Source organism: Myripristis murdjan, chromosome 6 (genome assembly GCF_902150065.1).
Source record: "Myripristis murdjan chromosome 6, fMyrMur1.1, whole genome shotgun sequence".
Lineage (NCBI taxonomy): Eukaryota > Metazoa > Chordata > Actinopteri > Holocentriformes > Holocentridae > Myripristis > Myripristis murdjan.
Genome location: NC_043985.1, coordinates 29,263,444 through 29,283,933, shown reverse-complemented (window position 1 = coordinate 29,283,933; position 20,490 = coordinate 29,263,444). Strand labels below are relative to the sequence as shown.

At 42.0% G+C, this 20,490-nt stretch overlaps 1 protein-coding gene across 1 annotated transcript in view; it reads left to right on the top strand.

Annotated features, from left to right (window-relative positions):
• cdh13 (cadherin 13, H-cadherin (heart)) overlaps positions 1-20,490 on the top strand; it is a 278,706-nt gene that overhangs the window by 161,295 nt on the left and 96,921 nt on the right. Inside the window, exon 8 of the mRNA XM_030054250.1 lies at positions 14,219-14,359. Within this exon, the coding sequence (XP_029910110.1) occupies positions 14,219-14,359 (141 nt within the window). The remainder of the gene's footprint in view (positions 1-14,218; positions 14,360-20,490) is intronic.

Sequence of the window (20,490 nt, the reverse complement as noted above, 5' to 3'; positions counted from 1 at the left end):
TGACACAATGCCTTATTAAATCTGTGTCTTTTCCCCCCCTCCTCTTCATGGTGTGCGTTGCAGTTGTGCGCACTATCTAGATTAACCGGCGAGTCCGTTGGGGGGAAAATATTGTAAATTGGCAGATGTTTAACTGCCGAATCAAAGATGGATTACACAAGTGGGACTCGGCATAGGGATTCAAAGTATTTAATGAACACAGCCTGACTTTGACGGCTTGTCTGCATTCTGAAATATATATGTCATTAATCATCATTGGCCTCATATGGTAGCCGAATACAGTATCAGTCTGTTAAGCATCAAGGCTGGTTCAACCGGGCTCGTTTTTAAGGTTGATTAGTGGCTCTCTCATTTATATGCAACGAGATGGGTTATAAATAATGGAGGCTGAAGTCAAGGCAATAGCCTGTGAATTCCAATACCTCTTAGCGGCCCGTGTAACCTTGTGAGGTTAATATTGTGCTTATTTGTCAAATCTATTTGCTGAAAATAAACTTTGATGGTTTATTAAACCGTCGCACCCCAGGTGTAATCCTCCCCGCAAACGACCTCAGCACAGAAATATGGCACATACAACAAAGCCGAAGGACATGAAAATATGAGGGAAATTTATTTAAAAAAAAAAAAAAAAAAGTAATAATATAATATATAAGTAATGCTTTGTGCAGAATGTGCTTGCATTCATTTAAAGTCTGCAGACGCCAATACATACAAAAGATTAATGATTGCACAAAGTAAATGACTTTTTGTTTTGAGTGGGAATGGACACCTTTGAGTATTACATAATCAGTGACCCTTTGCATTAATACTCACCGTCTCCTGTAGGCATAATCCCTAAAATAATAAACGGCATATCCAAGTCAGACCCGGCGAAAACTAATTGCCCTCTCTGAAGCGCCGTGGCAGCGGGGAGGGAAGGACACATGGTCGTGAAACAGGTCGAGGTATGCGTCGCGTGGCAGCTCGGCTTTAGTCGATCAACTAAAATGATGAATAAATAGTTAAATCAGGTTTTAACAAAGCACCGCTCCCTCCTCCACCTTTATTTTCCTATCAGAAAAGTCATTTTGCTACTTTGCTGCCCACTCAGTAATGCAACAGATGAATCCCTTCTTACTTTTGCAGCTTTTCACTTCAAACACGACATGCAAACCAAACAGGTGTCACTGGAGGTCACTGCTCCAAGTGTGCATTCGTTTTATTTGTAAATTTACCTGAAAATTAAATTAATAATCACTGCCTGATGACAGCGATGACGGCTGCCCGGCGAGTGCATAGCCACTGTCATTATAAGGTATTTTAAAAGTAAAAACTGTTTTTTTTTTTTTTTTTTTGAACATTTTTTTTGTACAAAGGTAGTGGTTAGTGTGAGCTGTCATGATCAAAGCGTCTTTGTAGTCACTAACCTCTACGCTTGATTAGCTCCTTTTATGTTGCACTAAGTGTATTGGCGTCTGGATAATATGCAATTTTCAGCCTACCTAAAGCAGCACCGTTCACTTCCACTGCACCGCAAAACCCAAGGAAATTAAAAAAAAAAAAAAAAAAAAAGACTTAAATCTAAAGCTACAGGGGCAAGGTGGAAGTGAACAGTTAAATGGTATTTTCTGTCAGTGTCTGATCACTTTTAAGACTCAGTGCCAAAATCGAAAAGTGTATCTGGCTTAGCTGTCACTTGTGATTTATCTTTTTTTATAATCTTCCTTTAATGCAGGAAAGACAGTTTTTTTTTTTTCATTTTATTAGACAGGTTGGTGAGTTTCCTTCTCCTCTCTCATTCCTCTCTCATTCCTCTCTCATTCAACCTTAAACACTCATTCATAATGTAATCTTAATATATTATGCCTGTGAACATAGAAGAGGAAAAAACAGAGAAGGGAGGGGGTAGGAAAGCGTTATTAAACACTCTTATCAACGCGTCACTCTCCTGCGTGTCGCACTCTCTCCCCAGTCAGTGAATGCTAACTGTGCTTAAGAGGCTGATGAAAGGAACGGATCACTTGCGTGGGTTGCGGTGGCCCAGATAAGGGCCTCACGTGGCTGTCATCTTTTTTGTAATTAAGGACTGTCAAGGTAATTAATCACATGTCCACGTAGGCGCACGGTGAGGGCGAGAGGCTGAGAGCCGGCGGCGAGGAGAAGCGGTGCGGAGACGTCAGAGCGACAGGAGGAGAGAGAAGTTTTGGACTTGAACATGTGATCGTCTGCGTTTTTCACTCGTAGATGCACCAGTGATTGGACCCCCCACTCCTCCGTTACTGGGTCAAAAACGACCCACATCTGTGACACGTTGTAAAGTGTATTTAATTAGTGGATAACAGGTTCACTTACCATCAAATCAAACACACTTTCCCACCTTCTATATGGGTTTCCAAACTAATTATGTGCTCACACTGCAGCTTAGTGGCCGTATGGAAATCTAAAGTGTCCCGGGCCAGCAGCCTCTGCATCTGCCTCTCTCTTGTCCCTCTGATCTGTCGACAAAACGCAACCTCAACCTAAAATAATGTTGGCAAACTGCTTTGAAGAAGACCAGACAAAAAAAGCTGCTACTGTTCCTGTTGCTAACAAGCTGGCTTAGCTGCATGGTGTTAGCTGGCTGGTGGAGAAACGTTGATCTGATGATTAAAAAAAAAAAAAAATTGTACAACCTATGGTGATAAATGGGCCGTGCTATGCAATTGTTATCAACTGTTATCACCACAAAAGAGTTCATGCTGTAAAAAATATGTATGTAATATCAATAATATTGATTTCATATGATGAAATATAATATTATATAAAACAATAATGAGTGAAATAGTCATGATAAGTGACATCTGAGGTGTGCTCAACAGTAAACAGACTTTATACTTAATAGGGATCAGATGTGAGACTATAGGAAATGCATACGAGTCATTTTTAACCAACTTATGGAAACTTGGGGTAGTAATACACAACTTCTATTTTCTTAAAATGTCAAAAAAAAAAAAAAAAAAAAGTTAAAAATTTTCAATGGGACAGGATCAAAAACTAGATTTTAAGGAATACTTTTTTTTTTTTTTTTGATGATGATGACAGTTTATTTCGGTCTCAGTTACAATCAACTGCCATTTTCAAAGACTAATAAATTAGTTTATTTATTTATTTCTTTTTTATATTTTTAGAATATGAAAAGAGAAAATATTTTCATTGCAAAATAAATAAATAAATAAATAAAAATACAACCAACCCAGCTCATTTGTGACTCACTTCTGCATCTAAGAGTTAAGCATCATTGCATTAATTAATTAAAATGAATCATTCAAGATAAAGGTAGCATATCCACAGACTCTTGCCTGGAGGGTGAGGTTTCCCATTGATCCCAGCTCGGTGTTTGTTGTATTGGTTTTCCAGGAGCTGATCTGTGATCTGCTTCCTACTGAGGCTCTCCCACAAACAGCAGCTGCAGACGGGACGGCGTGGCCTGGCGGGCTGTGCACTGCGCTGCCCACCTTGTGCCCCCGTCACCCCTCCAACCGCCCACCCCGCCCCTCACTGAAAGCTCTGAGCATTTGGCTAAAGGACAGGGACATCTAATGCCGAAGAGGTGAAAGGAAAAAAAAGAGATTAGTGGTTTGATATAATTTAATCGGGAACATCAATCATGATTTTTTTTTCTGCTGTCTCTGCTGACAGAAAACAGGTCATTTGTGTCCTTGAGTCCTGAAGAATCATAAATAACGGCAGGCCAGGCACACACACACCAAGCCGACCTGAGAGAATTAACAGCGTCTGACTGCTTTGCATGGCCTCATGTCACCTCATGTCAACTCATGTCAACTCATGTGACCTGCTAAACATTCACTGCAAAAAAAAAAAATCTCAGTTTCAGCAATTAATATCCTGTTCAGTCTTAACATCTTGTTCTCAAAACAAGTGGGATGAGATGATCCCACTTGTTTGCAGTGCAGCTCCAGTTGTAGGAATCATTCTGGGAACAAGTAGAAATCTGTTGAATCGAGGCAGAATAAGGCGCATCAGCCCACTGGGATCAGGGAAATCACACTTGATTCGAAAAAGATTCTGGAAACAAGCTGATTAGCATGTGAAACCAGTGGGATTATCTCATCCTACTGGCAGATTTTTTTTTTTTATTATTATTATCATGTTCAAAGAAAAACAAGATTTTACCATGAAATAAGAGAATAAATTATGGAGATTTTTTTTGGAAGAGGCGGCAGTAGTTGAGTTGTTAATAATAATAAAAAAAAAAAAAATATGGAGATTTAACCCTCCTATTATGTTTGGGGTCAATTTGACCCCAGCCAATGTTTAACGTCTCTAAATAAATGATTAACATCATTTTTTTTGCTTCATATTTAATGAGTGTTCCTAATGTAATGGGCACTACTGGATAAACATGAAATTGACATGATGATATGTTTTCAATGTCCTGTACACACTTTGTAACGCATTGGTTATAAATAACAAAAATCTGTACTTAGAAATAATATAAAGCCATTAAAACACCAAAAATTAATATTTCTTTCCAATTTTAGATCAATCAGTGAGATTTTATGGTGATTTGAATATTTTTCCATTGTCGCGTAATAGGAATACTGGATGTATAAGTAGGGGTGGTGGGGAGTTATGTTTTATTTAAAGGGCTATTTAGGTAATCAACAAAGAAACATCAAGTACTTGACAAATACACTTTGGTAACAATTTTAGTTATAATAATTTTGTGAAAGTTTAAACTGCAGGGGTCAAATTGACTCCAAACATAAAGGATGTTCAAAAATGTGAACATAACAGGAGGGTTAATAAAAAAAAAAAAAAAAAAGCAAACCAGAAGGTCCACAGTGACGGGAAGATTCTGAAGATGACCCAATTTGCCCTCGGTGGATCAATAAAGTATTTCTGATTCTGATTCTGATTAAGAAAGAAATTAGCCTTGGCTCGTTATTTTCACGCTGCTCTGTTCAAACAGTTTGGCCGGACCGAAGCTGCAGTTGCTCCAGAGTTTTCAGCCTGATGGTCTTTTGCTTGTGGAAGAGCCGCTGTTTACCACGACTCGCTCTCTCAAAATGCACTACTTTGAAATTATGGCTTGACAAGATACAAGCCACTCAGAAAATATAGTCGGCTACACATACAGCTGAGGCTACTTATCAAATATGGCCCAAAAGACTTTTTAAAATTTGGACAACAATCTCAGGCCACCTTAAATTAATCATAGTGTCACAGTGATGAATGGAGTCGCTTGCAATAAAGTGTTCAGTGGCAAACTCTTTTATGAAAACAAATGTTTAATTTATAATATTGCAGGTTTTCCCAGATGATGCATGTTTGAGCTCTGATGCGTTGATCTTGATCAACGTTACCTTTTGTCAAGTAAATGCTTTGAAACGTCAACCTAACGCGTTAATAACATGGCTGCGAACTACGCAACAGCAGCAAACTCCCGAGATCTCCTCACCAGACGTGTCGGACTGCACCACTTCAGGTTTGCACCGCCACTTCTCATCGAGATACACCCACATGCGAGGCGAGGAGTTCTCAATCCAGCAAGAAATTTGTTTCTTTAAGCCCATGAACTTTGATTTTCACACAGATTTCCAGCTTCGGTATCACATGACGGTGTGTATCGTGTGTCATTCTGTGCCACGCTCCAGTTGGTTGCTTTGTAAGTCGTAGCAGAAGTCACTTTGTCCGACTGTAGGCTCCAATTTCACTTGAAACTATCAGAAGTTTGACCCGGCCCGTCTTTGGTGGCAGTGGACCCCAATCGGAGAAACTATATAGTCTGTTGCAGGGATGTATATGAATCAGAATAATGTAATAATGAGATATGAGATAATAGTGAGATGGAGACCGATGTTGCTTTTAGCCAAAGTTGCTTGTTATTATTCAGATTCAGGAAGAAAAAGTCAGCGGTGTCAGTCAGTGGGGGTTTAAGGCTTTTGTCTCACTTGACGCCCCCTCCTCCTCCATGTGAGAGTTTCCCTGAGCGGCAGCCGGGACCCGTCGGCGCTCGGCCGGCTGCCTGCTGTGCCGTGACTCAGTGAGGCCGACTGCAGAGCATGACGATCACCTTTCAGTCAAACAAAATGACACGACTAGTTAGTGAAATCAAACTCCTGTGTTACCACCAAAACAGGCTTTTTTATGGGACAAAAAGCACGTCCCTTTAGAGGAAATCATTATTTTTAGGGTGAAGACTTGATTTAAGGGTAAGCTGACTTCAGGGTTAATTTAAGGTTAAGGTTAAGGTTAAGGTTAAAGTTAGAGTTAGAGTTAGGGTTAAGGTTAGGCTAAGTCTCCAGGAAATGAATGTAAGTCACTGTAATAGCGATGGAAACATGACTGTGTGTGTGTGTGGTGGTTGTGTGTGTGAGAAAGCCTAGATATAACACACTATGACGAACTCTGATTGGTCAGGCATACCTTCTCTGCTGCAGGGCAGGTTGACAGTTCCTATCAATTATTTAAGTTAAAAATAAAAATGAAAAGAGAGATATGTAAAGTAGACCACAGTATGAGGGTGTGGAAAGATATTTTATGACTAATTATGTCAATATTGAGTCAATTTGATGCTTTGAAGACACAACAATTGCACTGACAGTGAAAATCATGTTTGAAAATACAGCATTTGCCCAGTTTAAGATGACTAAACCAGGCCCACTTCTGCGTTTCTGCCTGAATATACAGAGAGAGGCAGATCATTTCGTCGGCTGAACAGATACAGATAATGGCGTCTCCGCTCGCACCGCTAGTCTGTGGGGCCCTTTAGCAAAAACATCAGCGTCAGACAGGGGCCGGCGGCCGGCGGTTCAGACAAAGGACAAGTGTAGAAGACAGGAGTGAATGGGATATGATTAAAGGAGGAGAAAGAGACACAATTCAAAAGGCTCCAAACATTGTAGTCACATAATGCAACTGTCTTTTCTTTGCCAAGGACAGTGAAGCAGAGACTTCAGACTTCAGACACCTGACAGGGAAAAAAAAAAAAAAAAAAAAAAAAAAAAAACCTGGAATATTACCAGACGACAAAAAGCGGTGCACCAGTGAGAAAAAGGGAAAGGGAAGAAAGATAGACAGCAGATGAAGGTATAAAGGTGACAGGAATAATGTTGCTCTTGTAGAAAGAGTGTCACAGGTGGCTTTTCATATTACTCCAGTTGGATTTTTTCTAAGCCTTTTTATGTCTGTCATCATTTCTCTGAGCGCTGAAAAGAAGCCTGAAGAATAGCCAGTGGTTTGGTGCTGAGAGCTGGCACTGGTGAAGGGCCAGGCGAGAACAAAGAGCCCACCGCCAATTTGATTATAATATCACACCTATTCAGGAGTTAATGTGCTGTCTGAGATGTAGGCTGCTCTCTTTTTTCTCCTCTCATCCTGCTCCTTTCCTTCCCTCAGAGGTCTTCACTTTATCCCTCTCCTCTCCTCACTCTTAACTCCCGTCCTCTGCTTTCTCCTTGCTTTGTGCCGGGGATGAGCCCCGGCTCCAGGGACCGGGATGAAATCCTTTTCAAAGGCAGAATGGGACTGTCTGAAATGTCACTCTCGGATCAGATGTCTCCGAAAACAAGGCCTGTCACATCATTCGAGGCGCTCGACTTCATTAGCGCTTTGTTCGGTTTCGCGTCGGCTTTCACGAACGCAATCACTCAGTGAAATCATTTGTGGCTCCCTGTTTTTTTTTTTTTTATTATTATTTTGTATTTCCTCCATATTTAAGTTTTGCAAAGAAAATTATACTGCACGCTGGAATGAGGCCGAGCTGCTCTGTAAGTGGTTATGGTGATTTCTGTCACTTTGATGTGAATCGGAGTTCCTCCATTATTCAAAAAGCTCGCGAAAAATCAGACTGAATCTCGACGCTTCAGACTCTGAGTCTGATTTGATGGGTAATGATGTCTTTCACGCGGCAAAAAGCTCCGTCTTTACAGGTCATTCAGTCCCATGATCAGTCTTAAAATCTTGTTTTTTTTTTTTTTTTTTTTGGAAAAGCAAGTGAAAAAAAAAGTCTGCCAGTGGGATGAGGTACTTGAATCCATTTCAGTTTGATATGTTTCATGTTTAAATGTGTTGAAACCAGAAATGAGGCAGATCAGCCCGCTGGTATCTCAAGGAAATGACAACCGATTTGAGGAAAAATTCTGGAAACAAGCTGATTCGCATTGGAAACAAGTGGGATTATCTCATCCCACTGGCGGATCTATTTTTCAGACACTGAATATGAGACTGAATGAGCGTAATTGATATTCAATAACATGCACATTATACTATTTGATCAAGATCAAGTTGGCATCATCTTGTGTGCACTATACATGCGGCAGCAAACTCCCGCTCTGCTCCCGAGAGGGATTTTTCGAGAACCAGCTGACGGAGACGCTTGGGTTTTGTATCCCATTGTACTTCACAACATTTGATTAAGGATAAATGCAGAGCAGATGCATGGGGAAGCATTTCAAGGATGACTACCACTATATTATGTTTCACAGCGGGGCAGGTCGGCGCGGCAGCCTGGCGCTCACGCTGCCATCCATCTGACAAAATGTTGCTTATAGTTTAGTACAACTTTCAAAAGCAATTTGTGGGAAACAATTTTTTTTTTCATGCGCCAGTAAGAAACAAAAAAAGTAATTGCAAAACCTGAGATTGTGTGTTTTTTTTTTCTATATCGCACTTAAAACCCTTCTTAAAACCCACTTCTTTTCTTTAGCTTTTGATACCATGTAGGATTTATGATTTTATGATTTATGATTTTATGTGTGCATGTTTTTTTCTTTTATGCTGTGCGGGCAGTGCATTTTACATTATTTTATTCTATTAAAATTATAATTATATTATTATTTTATTTTATTTTATTTTATTATTTTATTTTCATATTTTAATATATTTTATTTATTGTATCCTATTTTGTTTTATTATTTCATTATTATTATTATTATTATTATTATTATTACTATTATTATTTTACTTTATCTGATTTTATTTTAATTGATCTTATCTTATTTTATCGTGCTATCCTATTGTGTTTTTTACCTTTTTATTCTGCTTTTGTTGTGTTATTTTGTGGTGTTTTATCTTGCTGTGCAGCACTTTGGAAAACCTTGTGTTTGTTAAAATTGTGCTATATAAATAAAGTGGATTGGATTGGATTGGACTGATAAGCTAATGCATATTTGCTTTTTACGTTTTATGTTTCCAATAGGTTATAAATGACTAGGGTGAATCTCAAACTACACTGTGCCAGAAGTTTTCCAACACCTGCGGGTAAAATTCCCGTCTGACGTAACTGTAGCCCAAAGTGAGTGTGAAAATCGCTCCTCGGCCAGGTACTGCCAGGGAGTTTATAATTGAGTTGAGACTCAGGAAATCCTCATTAAGACGTTGTCAGTCACCAGAGGAGGCGACGCTCAATGTGTTTAGACACCACTGAGACTGCAGGTATCCCACAGCCCTGCTCCTCTCCAGCTGGAGGGCAAAAGTGTGTCTGCGTATCGGTGTGCGTGAGCGTGTTTGTGTGTGTCTATTCACGTGCGAATGCGAGTTTCCTAAACTCACGGGTCCGTGGAGCACCATCTGTCTGCGCGGTGTTTGATGGAGCAGGAGCCGGTTGTGAGGGACACCCCTGTCACCCGCTATGTGTGACAAACTACTGATAGAAACACCTGTTCACTGTCGCTCTCTCTCCTCACCGCCTCCTCTGGGGAAGCTGCTCGAACGGGGAGCGAGTTTTACCAAAGGAGACAGAACGCGCCTCCGGGCTGGATAATATCCCGGGCAGATGAAGTCGCCAGGAAAGTGCAACTGGCAGTCAAAAGCGTTGGAGCACTTTTGTTCTTTCTCTTTACTTCATTTGGAATGGAAAGGAAAGGTTGGTTGGAAATGATTTGGACTGCAGCTGCAGCTGAATGCCAGACCGTGCCTCTCCTTCTTCTTCTTCTGCAACCAGCGTTTGTCTTTCAATACCGCCACCTGTTCCTCCAGAGTGTGTGTGTGTGTGTGTGTTGCATTATGGAAATCTCGTTCCATGATACAAGCGACGGGCATCTCGCGAGATTTCCTCGGTTTGGGCGAACATTCGCATCTCTAGTGTTAGCCCTTCGCAGCGTCAACAGTTACTTTGGTAATCAACTAGACTGTCAACTTTTTTTTTTCTGTTGAATTAATTGAGCTGTCAAATCTAATTCAATTTAGTCTAAATTTAATATACTCCTGATTGTTTGTTGTAGTTCTGTCAGTCATAACAAAAGGAGAGAATCGAATCAAAGCAGCTCAGAGTGAGGTGATTTTATCCAGTGAGTTCATGCCTGCAAACGAGGCACATGCATTCACAACTTGGTCTTTTTTATTTTTGGTTTTTGAATAATTACTTAATGTGAAAACAAGAAAGACAGTCAGGTTGTGGATTCATGGCAAAATATTGTGTAAAATATAAAGTTTTGGCCGGAAATAAGAAGTCACAGTCGGCATTAACGGATTATTTATTTACATTATTTTCAACGTTGGCCTTGTTTTCTTAGTTTTAGCTGGGTGCACCAGCTACACACACACACACACACACACACACACACACGTCATTGTGCAGTCTCCAACCTCTGAATCCTATAACTCTTGACAGTTGCGTTCACTAATCACTCCAGCTGAGCAAAAGTTGAGGCATGAATGACCAGGTGTAGTGTTTTTTTTTTTTTTTTTTTGAAGAATGTGTCTATTTCAGGATGAAACCGTGGTTGGTGCATCCGAGTTCACACATCAGGTTTTCTCTGGGCTCTAACAGGTTCAATGAAGAGCTCCTCTCGGTGGCTCAAGTGGTAATTAAAACCAGTCTGAGGGCGTCTAGACATCGACCGTTTGGCTTCCCCTCGGCCCGCCTCACCTGAAATCGAACAGAGGGCCATCAGTGACGAGAGCAGACGAGAATAGAACCCTAGAACCTAGAATAGCACACACACACACACACACACACACACAGACACAGACATAAAGACATCGCATGTGCACACAGACGAGTGCCACTGCTGCTCGGTTGGGTATCGACCACAGCAGGGGGTTTTGCAGAGGTGGCGCTGGGGTCATGTGATCTCGTGTCAGCAGCCGGCCTCCCTGTCAGAGGAAATAACACCGCAGAAATGACGGAGTGTAGAAACACTTACGTCTAGCTTCGCACGCCATCTTCGCACGAGCGCCGAGCATCTCAGCAAATTAAGCACACGGCCAAACAATTAGATCAAATCACCGAAAACATAGCAACGGCTGCACTGGTCGAATTATCTCTCCAGCATGAAGGAGGGGAGCCCACGTAAAAAAAAAAAAAAAAAAAAGCAAAGATCCCTGACTTACTGTTTGCAAAATTAAATCAAATTAAATCGTTTCGTGCCGCTAAAGTGACACATCTTGGCTTATTACGGAACTTGAGATGAAGCCAGCAGGATGACTCCACGAGGAGTTTTTGAAAGGAGTGCACAGAAAAAAGCAGCCGCGCTGAAATAAATATCTTGAGCGGTGAATGGTGACACGCAGAACATCATCTGGCCCGCGAACGCTACTCCCACAGGCTTTTCAGACGCATTCCAGCGCGGCTCTGATGTACTGCTCGCGGCCTTTCGGTGACACCCGTACACATTGAAAGTCACTTCTATAAACCTCTATACTGTGTAATAGTGGATTTCATAATTTTTAGATTTCCATTTGATTAAAACATCCATGTGATTAGCGCCTAGATTGTCAGGAAAAGTCGTTTTTTTTGCCTCATAGAAGAAAAGTGGAGACTTTTGTGCCAAATCTGCTGAATGGCAGGGCATATATTCCTCTTGGTGCATGCAGGTGTGTATTCCTGTGTGTGTGTGTGTGTGTGCTCAAATGCTCCTTCCTGTGTGTTTCGTATTAGGGGCTGATGAGAGGAGATGCATGCACGGAGAGCAGAGGTGAGTCTCCGGCGCAGGAGAAAGCTCCAGCAGCATTTTCTAGTGAGACAGATGGATGAAGTTTATTAAGCATGTGACAGTTAACACCCCCAGCAGGGAGAAAACACTGCAGAGGGTAAATAAATGTTGCCTTTGCCAGCCACTGCCTCCTGTTATTTATACACCGGAGTCGACGTTATTATTAAGCCTGAATTACTGCAACAAATAATTACGGCTGCTGTGATCATTATAAATGCGGTCCTCTCGCTGTACGGCTGGACCGTTTCTCTCCAAAGGGAAACTGTCGGAGAGACGATGTCTGCGTAAGAAAAGGATTATATGTGCAATTTTTTTTTGGAGGTTTGCATTTCAGGTTCGGGGTGAAACATTTTAATCAAGGACGGCTCCTCCTCCTCCGCCCGCGCTGCGCAGAACGTGGAGGCTTATTTGTTAGGTTGTGTGTTAAGAACAAAGCGCCATCTGGGTCGAGCGCCGCTTTGATTTTCATCTCTTCAAGTGGTTCATTTACCTTAGCCCAAAACCAAATCAGCTACAAAAGCAAAATAAATAAAAAAAAAAAACGAAGATTTGTACAAACCCAACGTGCCTCTAATAGCATTGTAAAGGTCACGGGTTTTCAAAAACATGTATCTGGAGGCCCGCCGGATAAGAGCTGCGAGTTTCCAGTTTATGCGGAGGAAAAAGCTCGTCTTTTCAGGCAGGGCCCAGAAACCTTGATCTTCTCTGCCCCCGAGCATTGTGGGAGATGCGTTTTAAAAACCAGCTTTTGGCCCTCAGGATTCTTCAAAATGGATGAGCGTAAACTGTGTGTAGAAAGCTGATACTTTGATCCTTGTGCTGCATACCTTCAGAGAAAATGCCATCTCGCATCTCTCCCCCTTTCTCTCTTTCTCTTTCCTGTCTGTTCGATGCGTACATGCTGTATATGATTTGATGTACGTGTTCAACTTTCTTCAGGGTTTTAACACGCACTGCAAAAAAATCTGTCTTATCAAGTCATGGTTTCATAGGAAGTGGTTAAAGTTTTGTTTTTCTGACATAAAGTGAAAAAATCTGCCACTGGAATAAGATAATCCCACTCATTTCCAATGGAGTGTCACTTTTTTCAGGAACTGTTCTCGGAGCAAGTGTGTTGAAACAAGGCAGAACAAAACAAATTAGATCCGCGAAACAAGTTGATTAACATTACAAACAAGTGGGATTATCATCTCATCCCATCAGCTTTTGTTTTTTTGTTTTTTTTTTCGAACATTTTTGAAGAATAATTTGATTTTTGAGACTAAATCACTTGTTAAGGTGGATATGTTTTGCAGTGTATGGCTAATTTGTGTGTGTGTGTGTGTGTGTGTGTGTGTGTGTGTGTGTGTGTGTGTGCGCGCATGGGAGAGGTGACTTCACAGCCACTTGTCTCTATATTTAACTTTAGGTTTAAGTCTCTAATGGCCTATTAGGAGCATGCTGAAGCTTTGATGGACGGTCTATAGAAATGTAAAACGTGGCAATGAAGTGGATTAATTTAATCACTCGGCGCTAATCGTTCATCTAAAGACGACTGTTCCATGATTGTCCTCTCAAATAGTCTTCTCTAATATTCTCTAACTAATGCTAATCACTGGGGACGCCTCGGTGCGACTCTTTGAGCGCCTCCCTTTCCGCGTCATATAATTGTGTTATGCTGCAGTTGTGTGTGTGTGTGTGTGTGGGTGGGGTGCATTTGCCCTCAGGCTTGCGCTGCTGGCACCTTGACCCTTATGGAAAGAAAATGTATTTACCAATATATTACATGAAATATATTACAATATATTACATTTAATATATGGAATTACAATAAATGTATATATTATGTATTTGAAAATGTCTTAGCAATACATGGAATAATATATTGGCGAAACATATATAATGCAATATATTTATATTATTGCATCGATATATTTTAATATATGGGATAATACATAAGTAATTGCACATTGCAGATATTGCAGTATATTGGAAAATAAAAAGACTGGTTCCCATATATGGAAATGTATTATCTAATATATCACGTGATATTTTCCAATATACTGCAATATATTTTTGTTTCTTAAGGGCGACCCTGCATGCCACACTGTCCGTTTCCTGCCTTTATAGTCAAGTCAAGTCAAATTTATTTATATAGCACATTTCATATGGCAGGCGTAAACTCAATGTGCTTAAAAGCAAGTAAAGATCATACATAACAAGAATATAAAACATTACATTAACACTGCATATATAAAACAAATAAGATGCTGTGCTTATAGATGCTCATATTCAAACCGGTGTTTTTCCTTGTTCTGCAGACTCTACCCACCACGACGTACGAGCTGGAGATCGTGGCCAAAGACATGGCAGGAAGTGAAGTGGGCCTCAAAGGGACGGCCACGGCCACCATCACCATCACGGACAAGAACGACCACGCCCCCGAGTTCACGCATCCGCTGGTGAGAAACACCGCTTTCCTCTCTCTCTCTCTCTCTCTCTCTCTCTTCTTTTGACCGGCGTGTTTTCCACTCGCCGTGCTGGGACTTCCCGTCTTTTTGTGTGAGATCAGAGGTCAGGAGCGGCCGCACGCTGGCGCCTCTGGAGCTGGTGGGGATTCGCCGTCTTGTTCAAGGACACTGCAGCGGCGCAGATGCTTGCCTGCACAGGAGCCTGAACCCGGGCGCTCTCGGCTGAAGGACAAGCTCTCTGAGCACAAAGCCACCCACCTGCTCGACTAAATTTGGGGATTTGTGGAGGCACTGGGTTTTCAGTTTGGAGCGCTTGTTTAGCCGTGTTATTCTGAAATATGCATAATAAGGCCACTCCAAAAATCTGGTATGTTTAGGGTCAGTATTTTTCCAACCCAGGCCATGTTAAAATGTGGATTCTCATTATTTGTATACATACATAGCACAAACTCACCGCTACCTTTGGTAACAAGAAACAAATCATTCTTTCTAGCCTTCAACAATCATTTTCAGCCTCCCAGAAAACTTTTTAAAAGTCCTTTTTTTTTTTTAAACAGGTAAGTCACGGAGCAGTCACATGTGTCTACTTGATTTTTGTATTTATTCATAACAAGTTTTGAACAACTGCTGTTTTATTTGCATGGCTGGAGCAGGAATGTTGGTACTACATAACTTCCAGGGCAATTTATTATCATATTGTCGTAAATGCTAAATGAAATCAGTTCCAAAGCATGGCGCACCTTTTTTGTTTTTTTCCTGTGAGCAATTTCAAGACGTATTTGATTGGACTCAAAGTTTGCACTTTTCAAAACGTCTATTTGTGATGATTTTTTGAGGGGCTTGACTATGATTGCAGCTGTGTTGAAGGTTAGCGGGACGCCGGAGAAGAGCGGCACGTTTGTGCTCACGAAAGCAAGCGGCTAGACTGTGCGATGTACGAATGGAAATGATGGAAATCAACAGTTTAATAGAGCCTTGGCTGCACAATACCGAAACTATCCTTTATGTTTACTGCTCTCAGCACAGACTTTGACAGAAAAGGGATGGTAAACCCAGTTAAAAACAAGGATTTATTTATTTATTTATTTTATTGTTTTTTTTTTTATTATTTAACATTGATCTTGAGGACAATCTTCATCATCCACCAAGATCGGAGAGTTCCTAAAAGCCAATATCAGTTTTAAAATGGAGTTTTAGGAAGTTGTATTTTCCAAAGTAATACATTCCAGCAAGCCCGGGTCACTGTCCTGCTTGCAGACGGTGATTAAAGTGGAAAAATGCCCAAAAAGTGCCCAAACTCCACTTGAATTGATTTGATTTGATTTTTATTTTTGAAAACAGGGACAAGGTACAGAGGACATTAACCCAAAAGGGAGAGATGCACTGTACAAGGCTATAGCCCTAAAGTTAATTTCCACCCTCAGTCCCTGGACAAACAAATATACAATCATTAAAATATTGTAAACTAATAAACCATCGACCATAGTTACTTACAAAGCTAATACAAAGCTCAGACCCTTAAAACCCCAAGTTTCCTTGTGGTGTTTCTTTGCATCAGATAAATACATCCGTTTGGACATTTTACCGCCAAGAACCGGTGTTTGACAAACAGCTGACGTGACAGATTACATTTCGACGGCCCCCGATTGGCTGACAGACCGGAGCATTAAATTACCAGGAATTCTTTCATTAAGTAATTCTGCTGGCGGTATTACTGGGATTTTTTTAAAGCAATTATTTCTATAAAAATGACAAAAAAAATGATGAGAAATTCCACCTTTTATGGTCTCTCTTTACAGTAATGTGGAAGCCATTAGTCTGCAGATGTGGCGCCTGTTGAATTTCTCGGCCACATTGCAGACATTTCGCGATTTCCGTCCGCCCGGTTTCATACCATCACCTCTTCATCACACACAGACTCTGCAGAGAGAAAGAGAAAAAAAAAATCCTCATCCAGCGTCTGTCACTGCAAGCTCACACACACACACACACACACACACACAACCGCGGCGATGAGGATGATTCTCCTACATGCACACATGCTCACACACCCACGCACATTCATGTACACGTGTGTTTTCACCCACTCAAGGGCTTATCCACAGCGGTGTGACCTCTGCTTCCCCACATAAAAGTTTAATTTTGTCACTGGCTGCAAAAAGAAAAGCTCAGCGTAGACCGCAGCGTGTGTGTACGCGCATGTGTGTGTGTGTGTTTGTGTGTGCATATAAAGCACATATGTGTCATGTAATAAACAACACATCCTGGCAGCGAGGTGATGTGGGTGCACCGGCGAGATAAGGGAATCTGCGAGCGAGAGTGGGAGTTCTTCGACGATGGCGTTGGTTTGTTTAGTCAGCAGTGCCTTAAGGCATTAGTGTAAAGCAAACAGACTAAACCAATGCCCGCCAGTCACGCTACAGAAGAAAACTGTACACACAGAGGAAATAAAAAATAGCGCGCGCTAAATCGCACCTATTGCTTGTTTGTGCCAACTCATGATGAATTTGTCAAAAGCTGCCATCCCGGCTGTTTTTTCATCGGCGTCTCTCTCTCTCCCCTCTGGAGGTGAGGAAAAAGGTTAAAAAAAAAAAATAGAAAATAAAAACATGAGGTGCTCCTTCAGCCCGGAGGCGCGGGGAGGGCCGGGAGCGCCGCTCGAAACGCTGAGTTGTGTGGTTCTTAATGGAAACGCCCACAGCCATCGTCGGGGTTTGAGACAGCTCACCCTTTTTCCCCGGCCAAACATCGCCTGCCGCCCTGCAGCCCTCCCATGATGCATTGGGGTGTCAGCGGGGGAGCTTGTAAGAAGCGGCGCCAGGGCTGGAAATGTTGCCGCTCGGAGTGCTCGGCGGGGCCGCGCAGAGTGCACCCCGTCCGTGTCCCGGTTAATGTTCTCATTCCTCACGGGGGAGGAGGTCCGTTTAACCGCGTGGAGAAATGGAGCTTTTAAAAAACAAGTGTTTGAAGGCGCTAAGCTCCTCGGATGAACCCTTTATCTTCCACTCTCCCCGACTGCCTCCATCCCGCCCATGAATCATCTATGACCTCCCAAATGACCACCGCCAAGTCATATATCCTGTGTGTGTGTGTGTGTGTGTGTGTGTGTCTCTGCCGATGGATCCTAGCATGTGCGCCTGCTCATGAGCTTGCATCTGCGACAGCTCTCAAGCAGCTATTTCACATTATAAATTATTCAGCTAAATCCTCAACGAAGACCGTTTCTCTCAACAGAACTTTTCCAAAGTCACTCGCTTCAGAAGACTGTTTTTTTTTTTGTTTTGTTTGTTTTTTTGTTTTTTCTGAAGAAACCACCTCCTGCAGACCAGATGTAAGCGATAAAAGCCCGTCTTCTTCCAGCTTGTGAGCTGAACTCAAGCAGGGAGAGATAGAAATAAGGAGGATGAAAAGATGAGGAGAGTGAGGAGTGCTTTAAAAGATAAAAAGATACAGAGAGAGAGAGCAAAATGGATGTTCCAGAGATGTTTTCCTGTTAAGATCTATCAAAGGTCCTATAGGTAGTTTCTATAAGTTGACACTTTCTTTGAGGAATCCTCATGTTGACAGAACATAAACGAGGACGATAATAAATCAGAGCCTCGTCAATACTGATTGCGCCGTTGCTTTGCTGTTTGCTTTCAAAGTAATTTTCGCGGATCGGCATCTTGGCATAAAGTACGCCTAAAAGCATCATCATATTCAGCATATAAATACGGTTTGAGCAGGGTGGAACACACTTTATGCACAAACTATAAATGCACTGCAAAAAAAAAAAAAAAAAAAAAAAAAGTTTCCATCTTAAAAAGTCATTTAGGCTCCGATTTGGGCTTAAAATCTTGTTTTTTTTCTTACAAAATACATGCATAAATAAAAAATATGGAAACATCTGCCAGTAGCATGAGATAATTGTTTATGCTCATCAACACATTTCCAGAATTTTCTTTAATCGTGTGTCATTTGATGCTCGTGGGCTGATCGGCCTAATTCTGCCTTGATTCAACATATTTCTACTCCTCCCTTCAGCCCGTTTTTGGAAAAACAAGATCTTACCAGCTGATATTAGACTAAATGACTCGCTCGGGTGGAGTTTTTTTTTTTGCCGTGTGGCTCTGGGACCGGCTGCTTCCTCCTCTTCCTCGTGAAGATTTTGGTTCTGAAAGCGATCCAGGAGGATTTGGAGATGTCGTCCTCCAACTTTAGAAATGAAGTTGCAGGTTAAAGCCGCTCTCCGGAGGTGAAAGAGAGTCTCATAAGACGTTTTTTGGACAGGGGCGTGCACTGCAAAATCTTAAAATGTGAGAAAAAATGCAAAAAAATGCAAAAAAAAAACCAAAAAAAAAACCAGACCAGGCCACTCGTAACAAGAAAATGACACTTGATTCAACGCAATTCTGGAGCGAGGTTGATTCGTTTTCAAAATGAGTGATGATTTTTTTTATCTCGTGCCACTGGCTGATTTTTTTTTTTCCACTTGTTTTAAGAAATACAAGATTTTAATCCTGGAATGAGACTAAAAACCCTGTTTTGCTGCTTTTTTCTCTATTAATCGCCGGTAATCACTGACACAATGCTGAAAATGTCAATTAAACACACCCTCAGTTTATTCTTTTAAACACTTCTAATTCCTTTCCTGAAGGGTGTAAGACTTCGCCGCGCCGCCTGTCAAACTGCTTCCCTTTCACCTCAGCAAGTTCTTTTTGAGGATGGATGATTCACTGTAATCTATCTCTCAACTTTTCCTTTTTTTTTTCCCACCCCTTCTTTTTAATCTCAGGCTAACTTACTCTCTTTCGTAGCGGGGAATTTATTACATTCTGCTACCGAAGCTTCTTCTTCTTTAGGGGATTGGGCTCTGAACTGATTAATTTTTATACCGAGGATCTAATCCTGTTTTTATGAGAAGGGGAAACAAGGAAAAAAAAAAAAAATGATTTGGTATCCCATGGTAGTTCTGTCATCTCAAAGGCCAGATATGTACGCTCCGGTGTCGACGATGGATGTTTGTCTCGATGAATTTTATCTGCCAAGTGCAGCTGGGGTTATATTATCTACATATATTTACTCTTAGTCTCAGGCGCCCTGTCTCTGGGATCCTTGTGCACACTGTACCAGGTGACTTATGCTGGATGTTGTTGAACTTTCATCCGGGTTGTTATCGCTCACACTCGCAACTTTTTTGCCTCGTTTGTCTTTTTTTTGATTCCACCTCATCTGCCTTTCAACCTCCGGTAACCCCGTCCCACCTTTGTTTCCGCTCCTCGTTCACTTTCCTCCTCCTCTCCTCCTCGTTGCTCCTCTTCCCTCCGGCCGTGCTAATTCCACACCATGTCTGACTGGGTCTATTTCCCGGCGCTCCTCATAACAAGCCCATGATGGGCCTTATCACTCCCGTCATTCAAACTGACTGACAGCCAGGCTCTTTTCTTTTTTTTTTTTTTTTTTTCCCTTCCTCAATTTTGCTCTTTCTCCGCGCCTGTCTGTCTTTCTGTCTCTCTCGCCGCCGCCTCCCTCTCTCCTCGGTGATGACTGAGAGAATATGCTTCCCTTCCCGTCCATCTGTCCTGCTGATAAAGACGTTTAGCGGGTGCTGGGTGCAGCGCCAGACGCGGGGCAGCAGGGCCCTGTCAGCGCTCCGTCTGTCTTCGGGGGGATGGCTAACGGGTGTCAGGGATTAGGACGGGGGCCTTGCATGATTGCTCCAGCAGCTCGAAGAAACACACACCGCTTCCCCAGGGTGATGCGGCGGCGCGGCCGGGCCCTGGATTCTCTGTGGCAAAAGAGGGACGGATTTGTGTACAGTGTGTCAGGTCTGAGGCAAAGGATGTACCTGTGTGTGTGTGTGCATGCCTGGTGATGTTATTTGATACATTTGTCAGGCGGGGGCGATATGATGGATGGATTTATGCACGTGGGTGTGTGTATGTGTGCATACATTCGTGGTTGTGTTAAGTGACACAAACATGGGGTCAGAGGAGGAGCCGGTGCAGGCGGTTCGATGGGATCAGGCCAGAGGAGCACAGCGTGTCCTTGAAGCTGTTGTTTGCTGTTGCAGCGGTGAGATTTGATTCTGCTGGGAAAATGAAAAGTGAGGCGGCTGGCTGCCAGTTTTCCTCAACACAAAG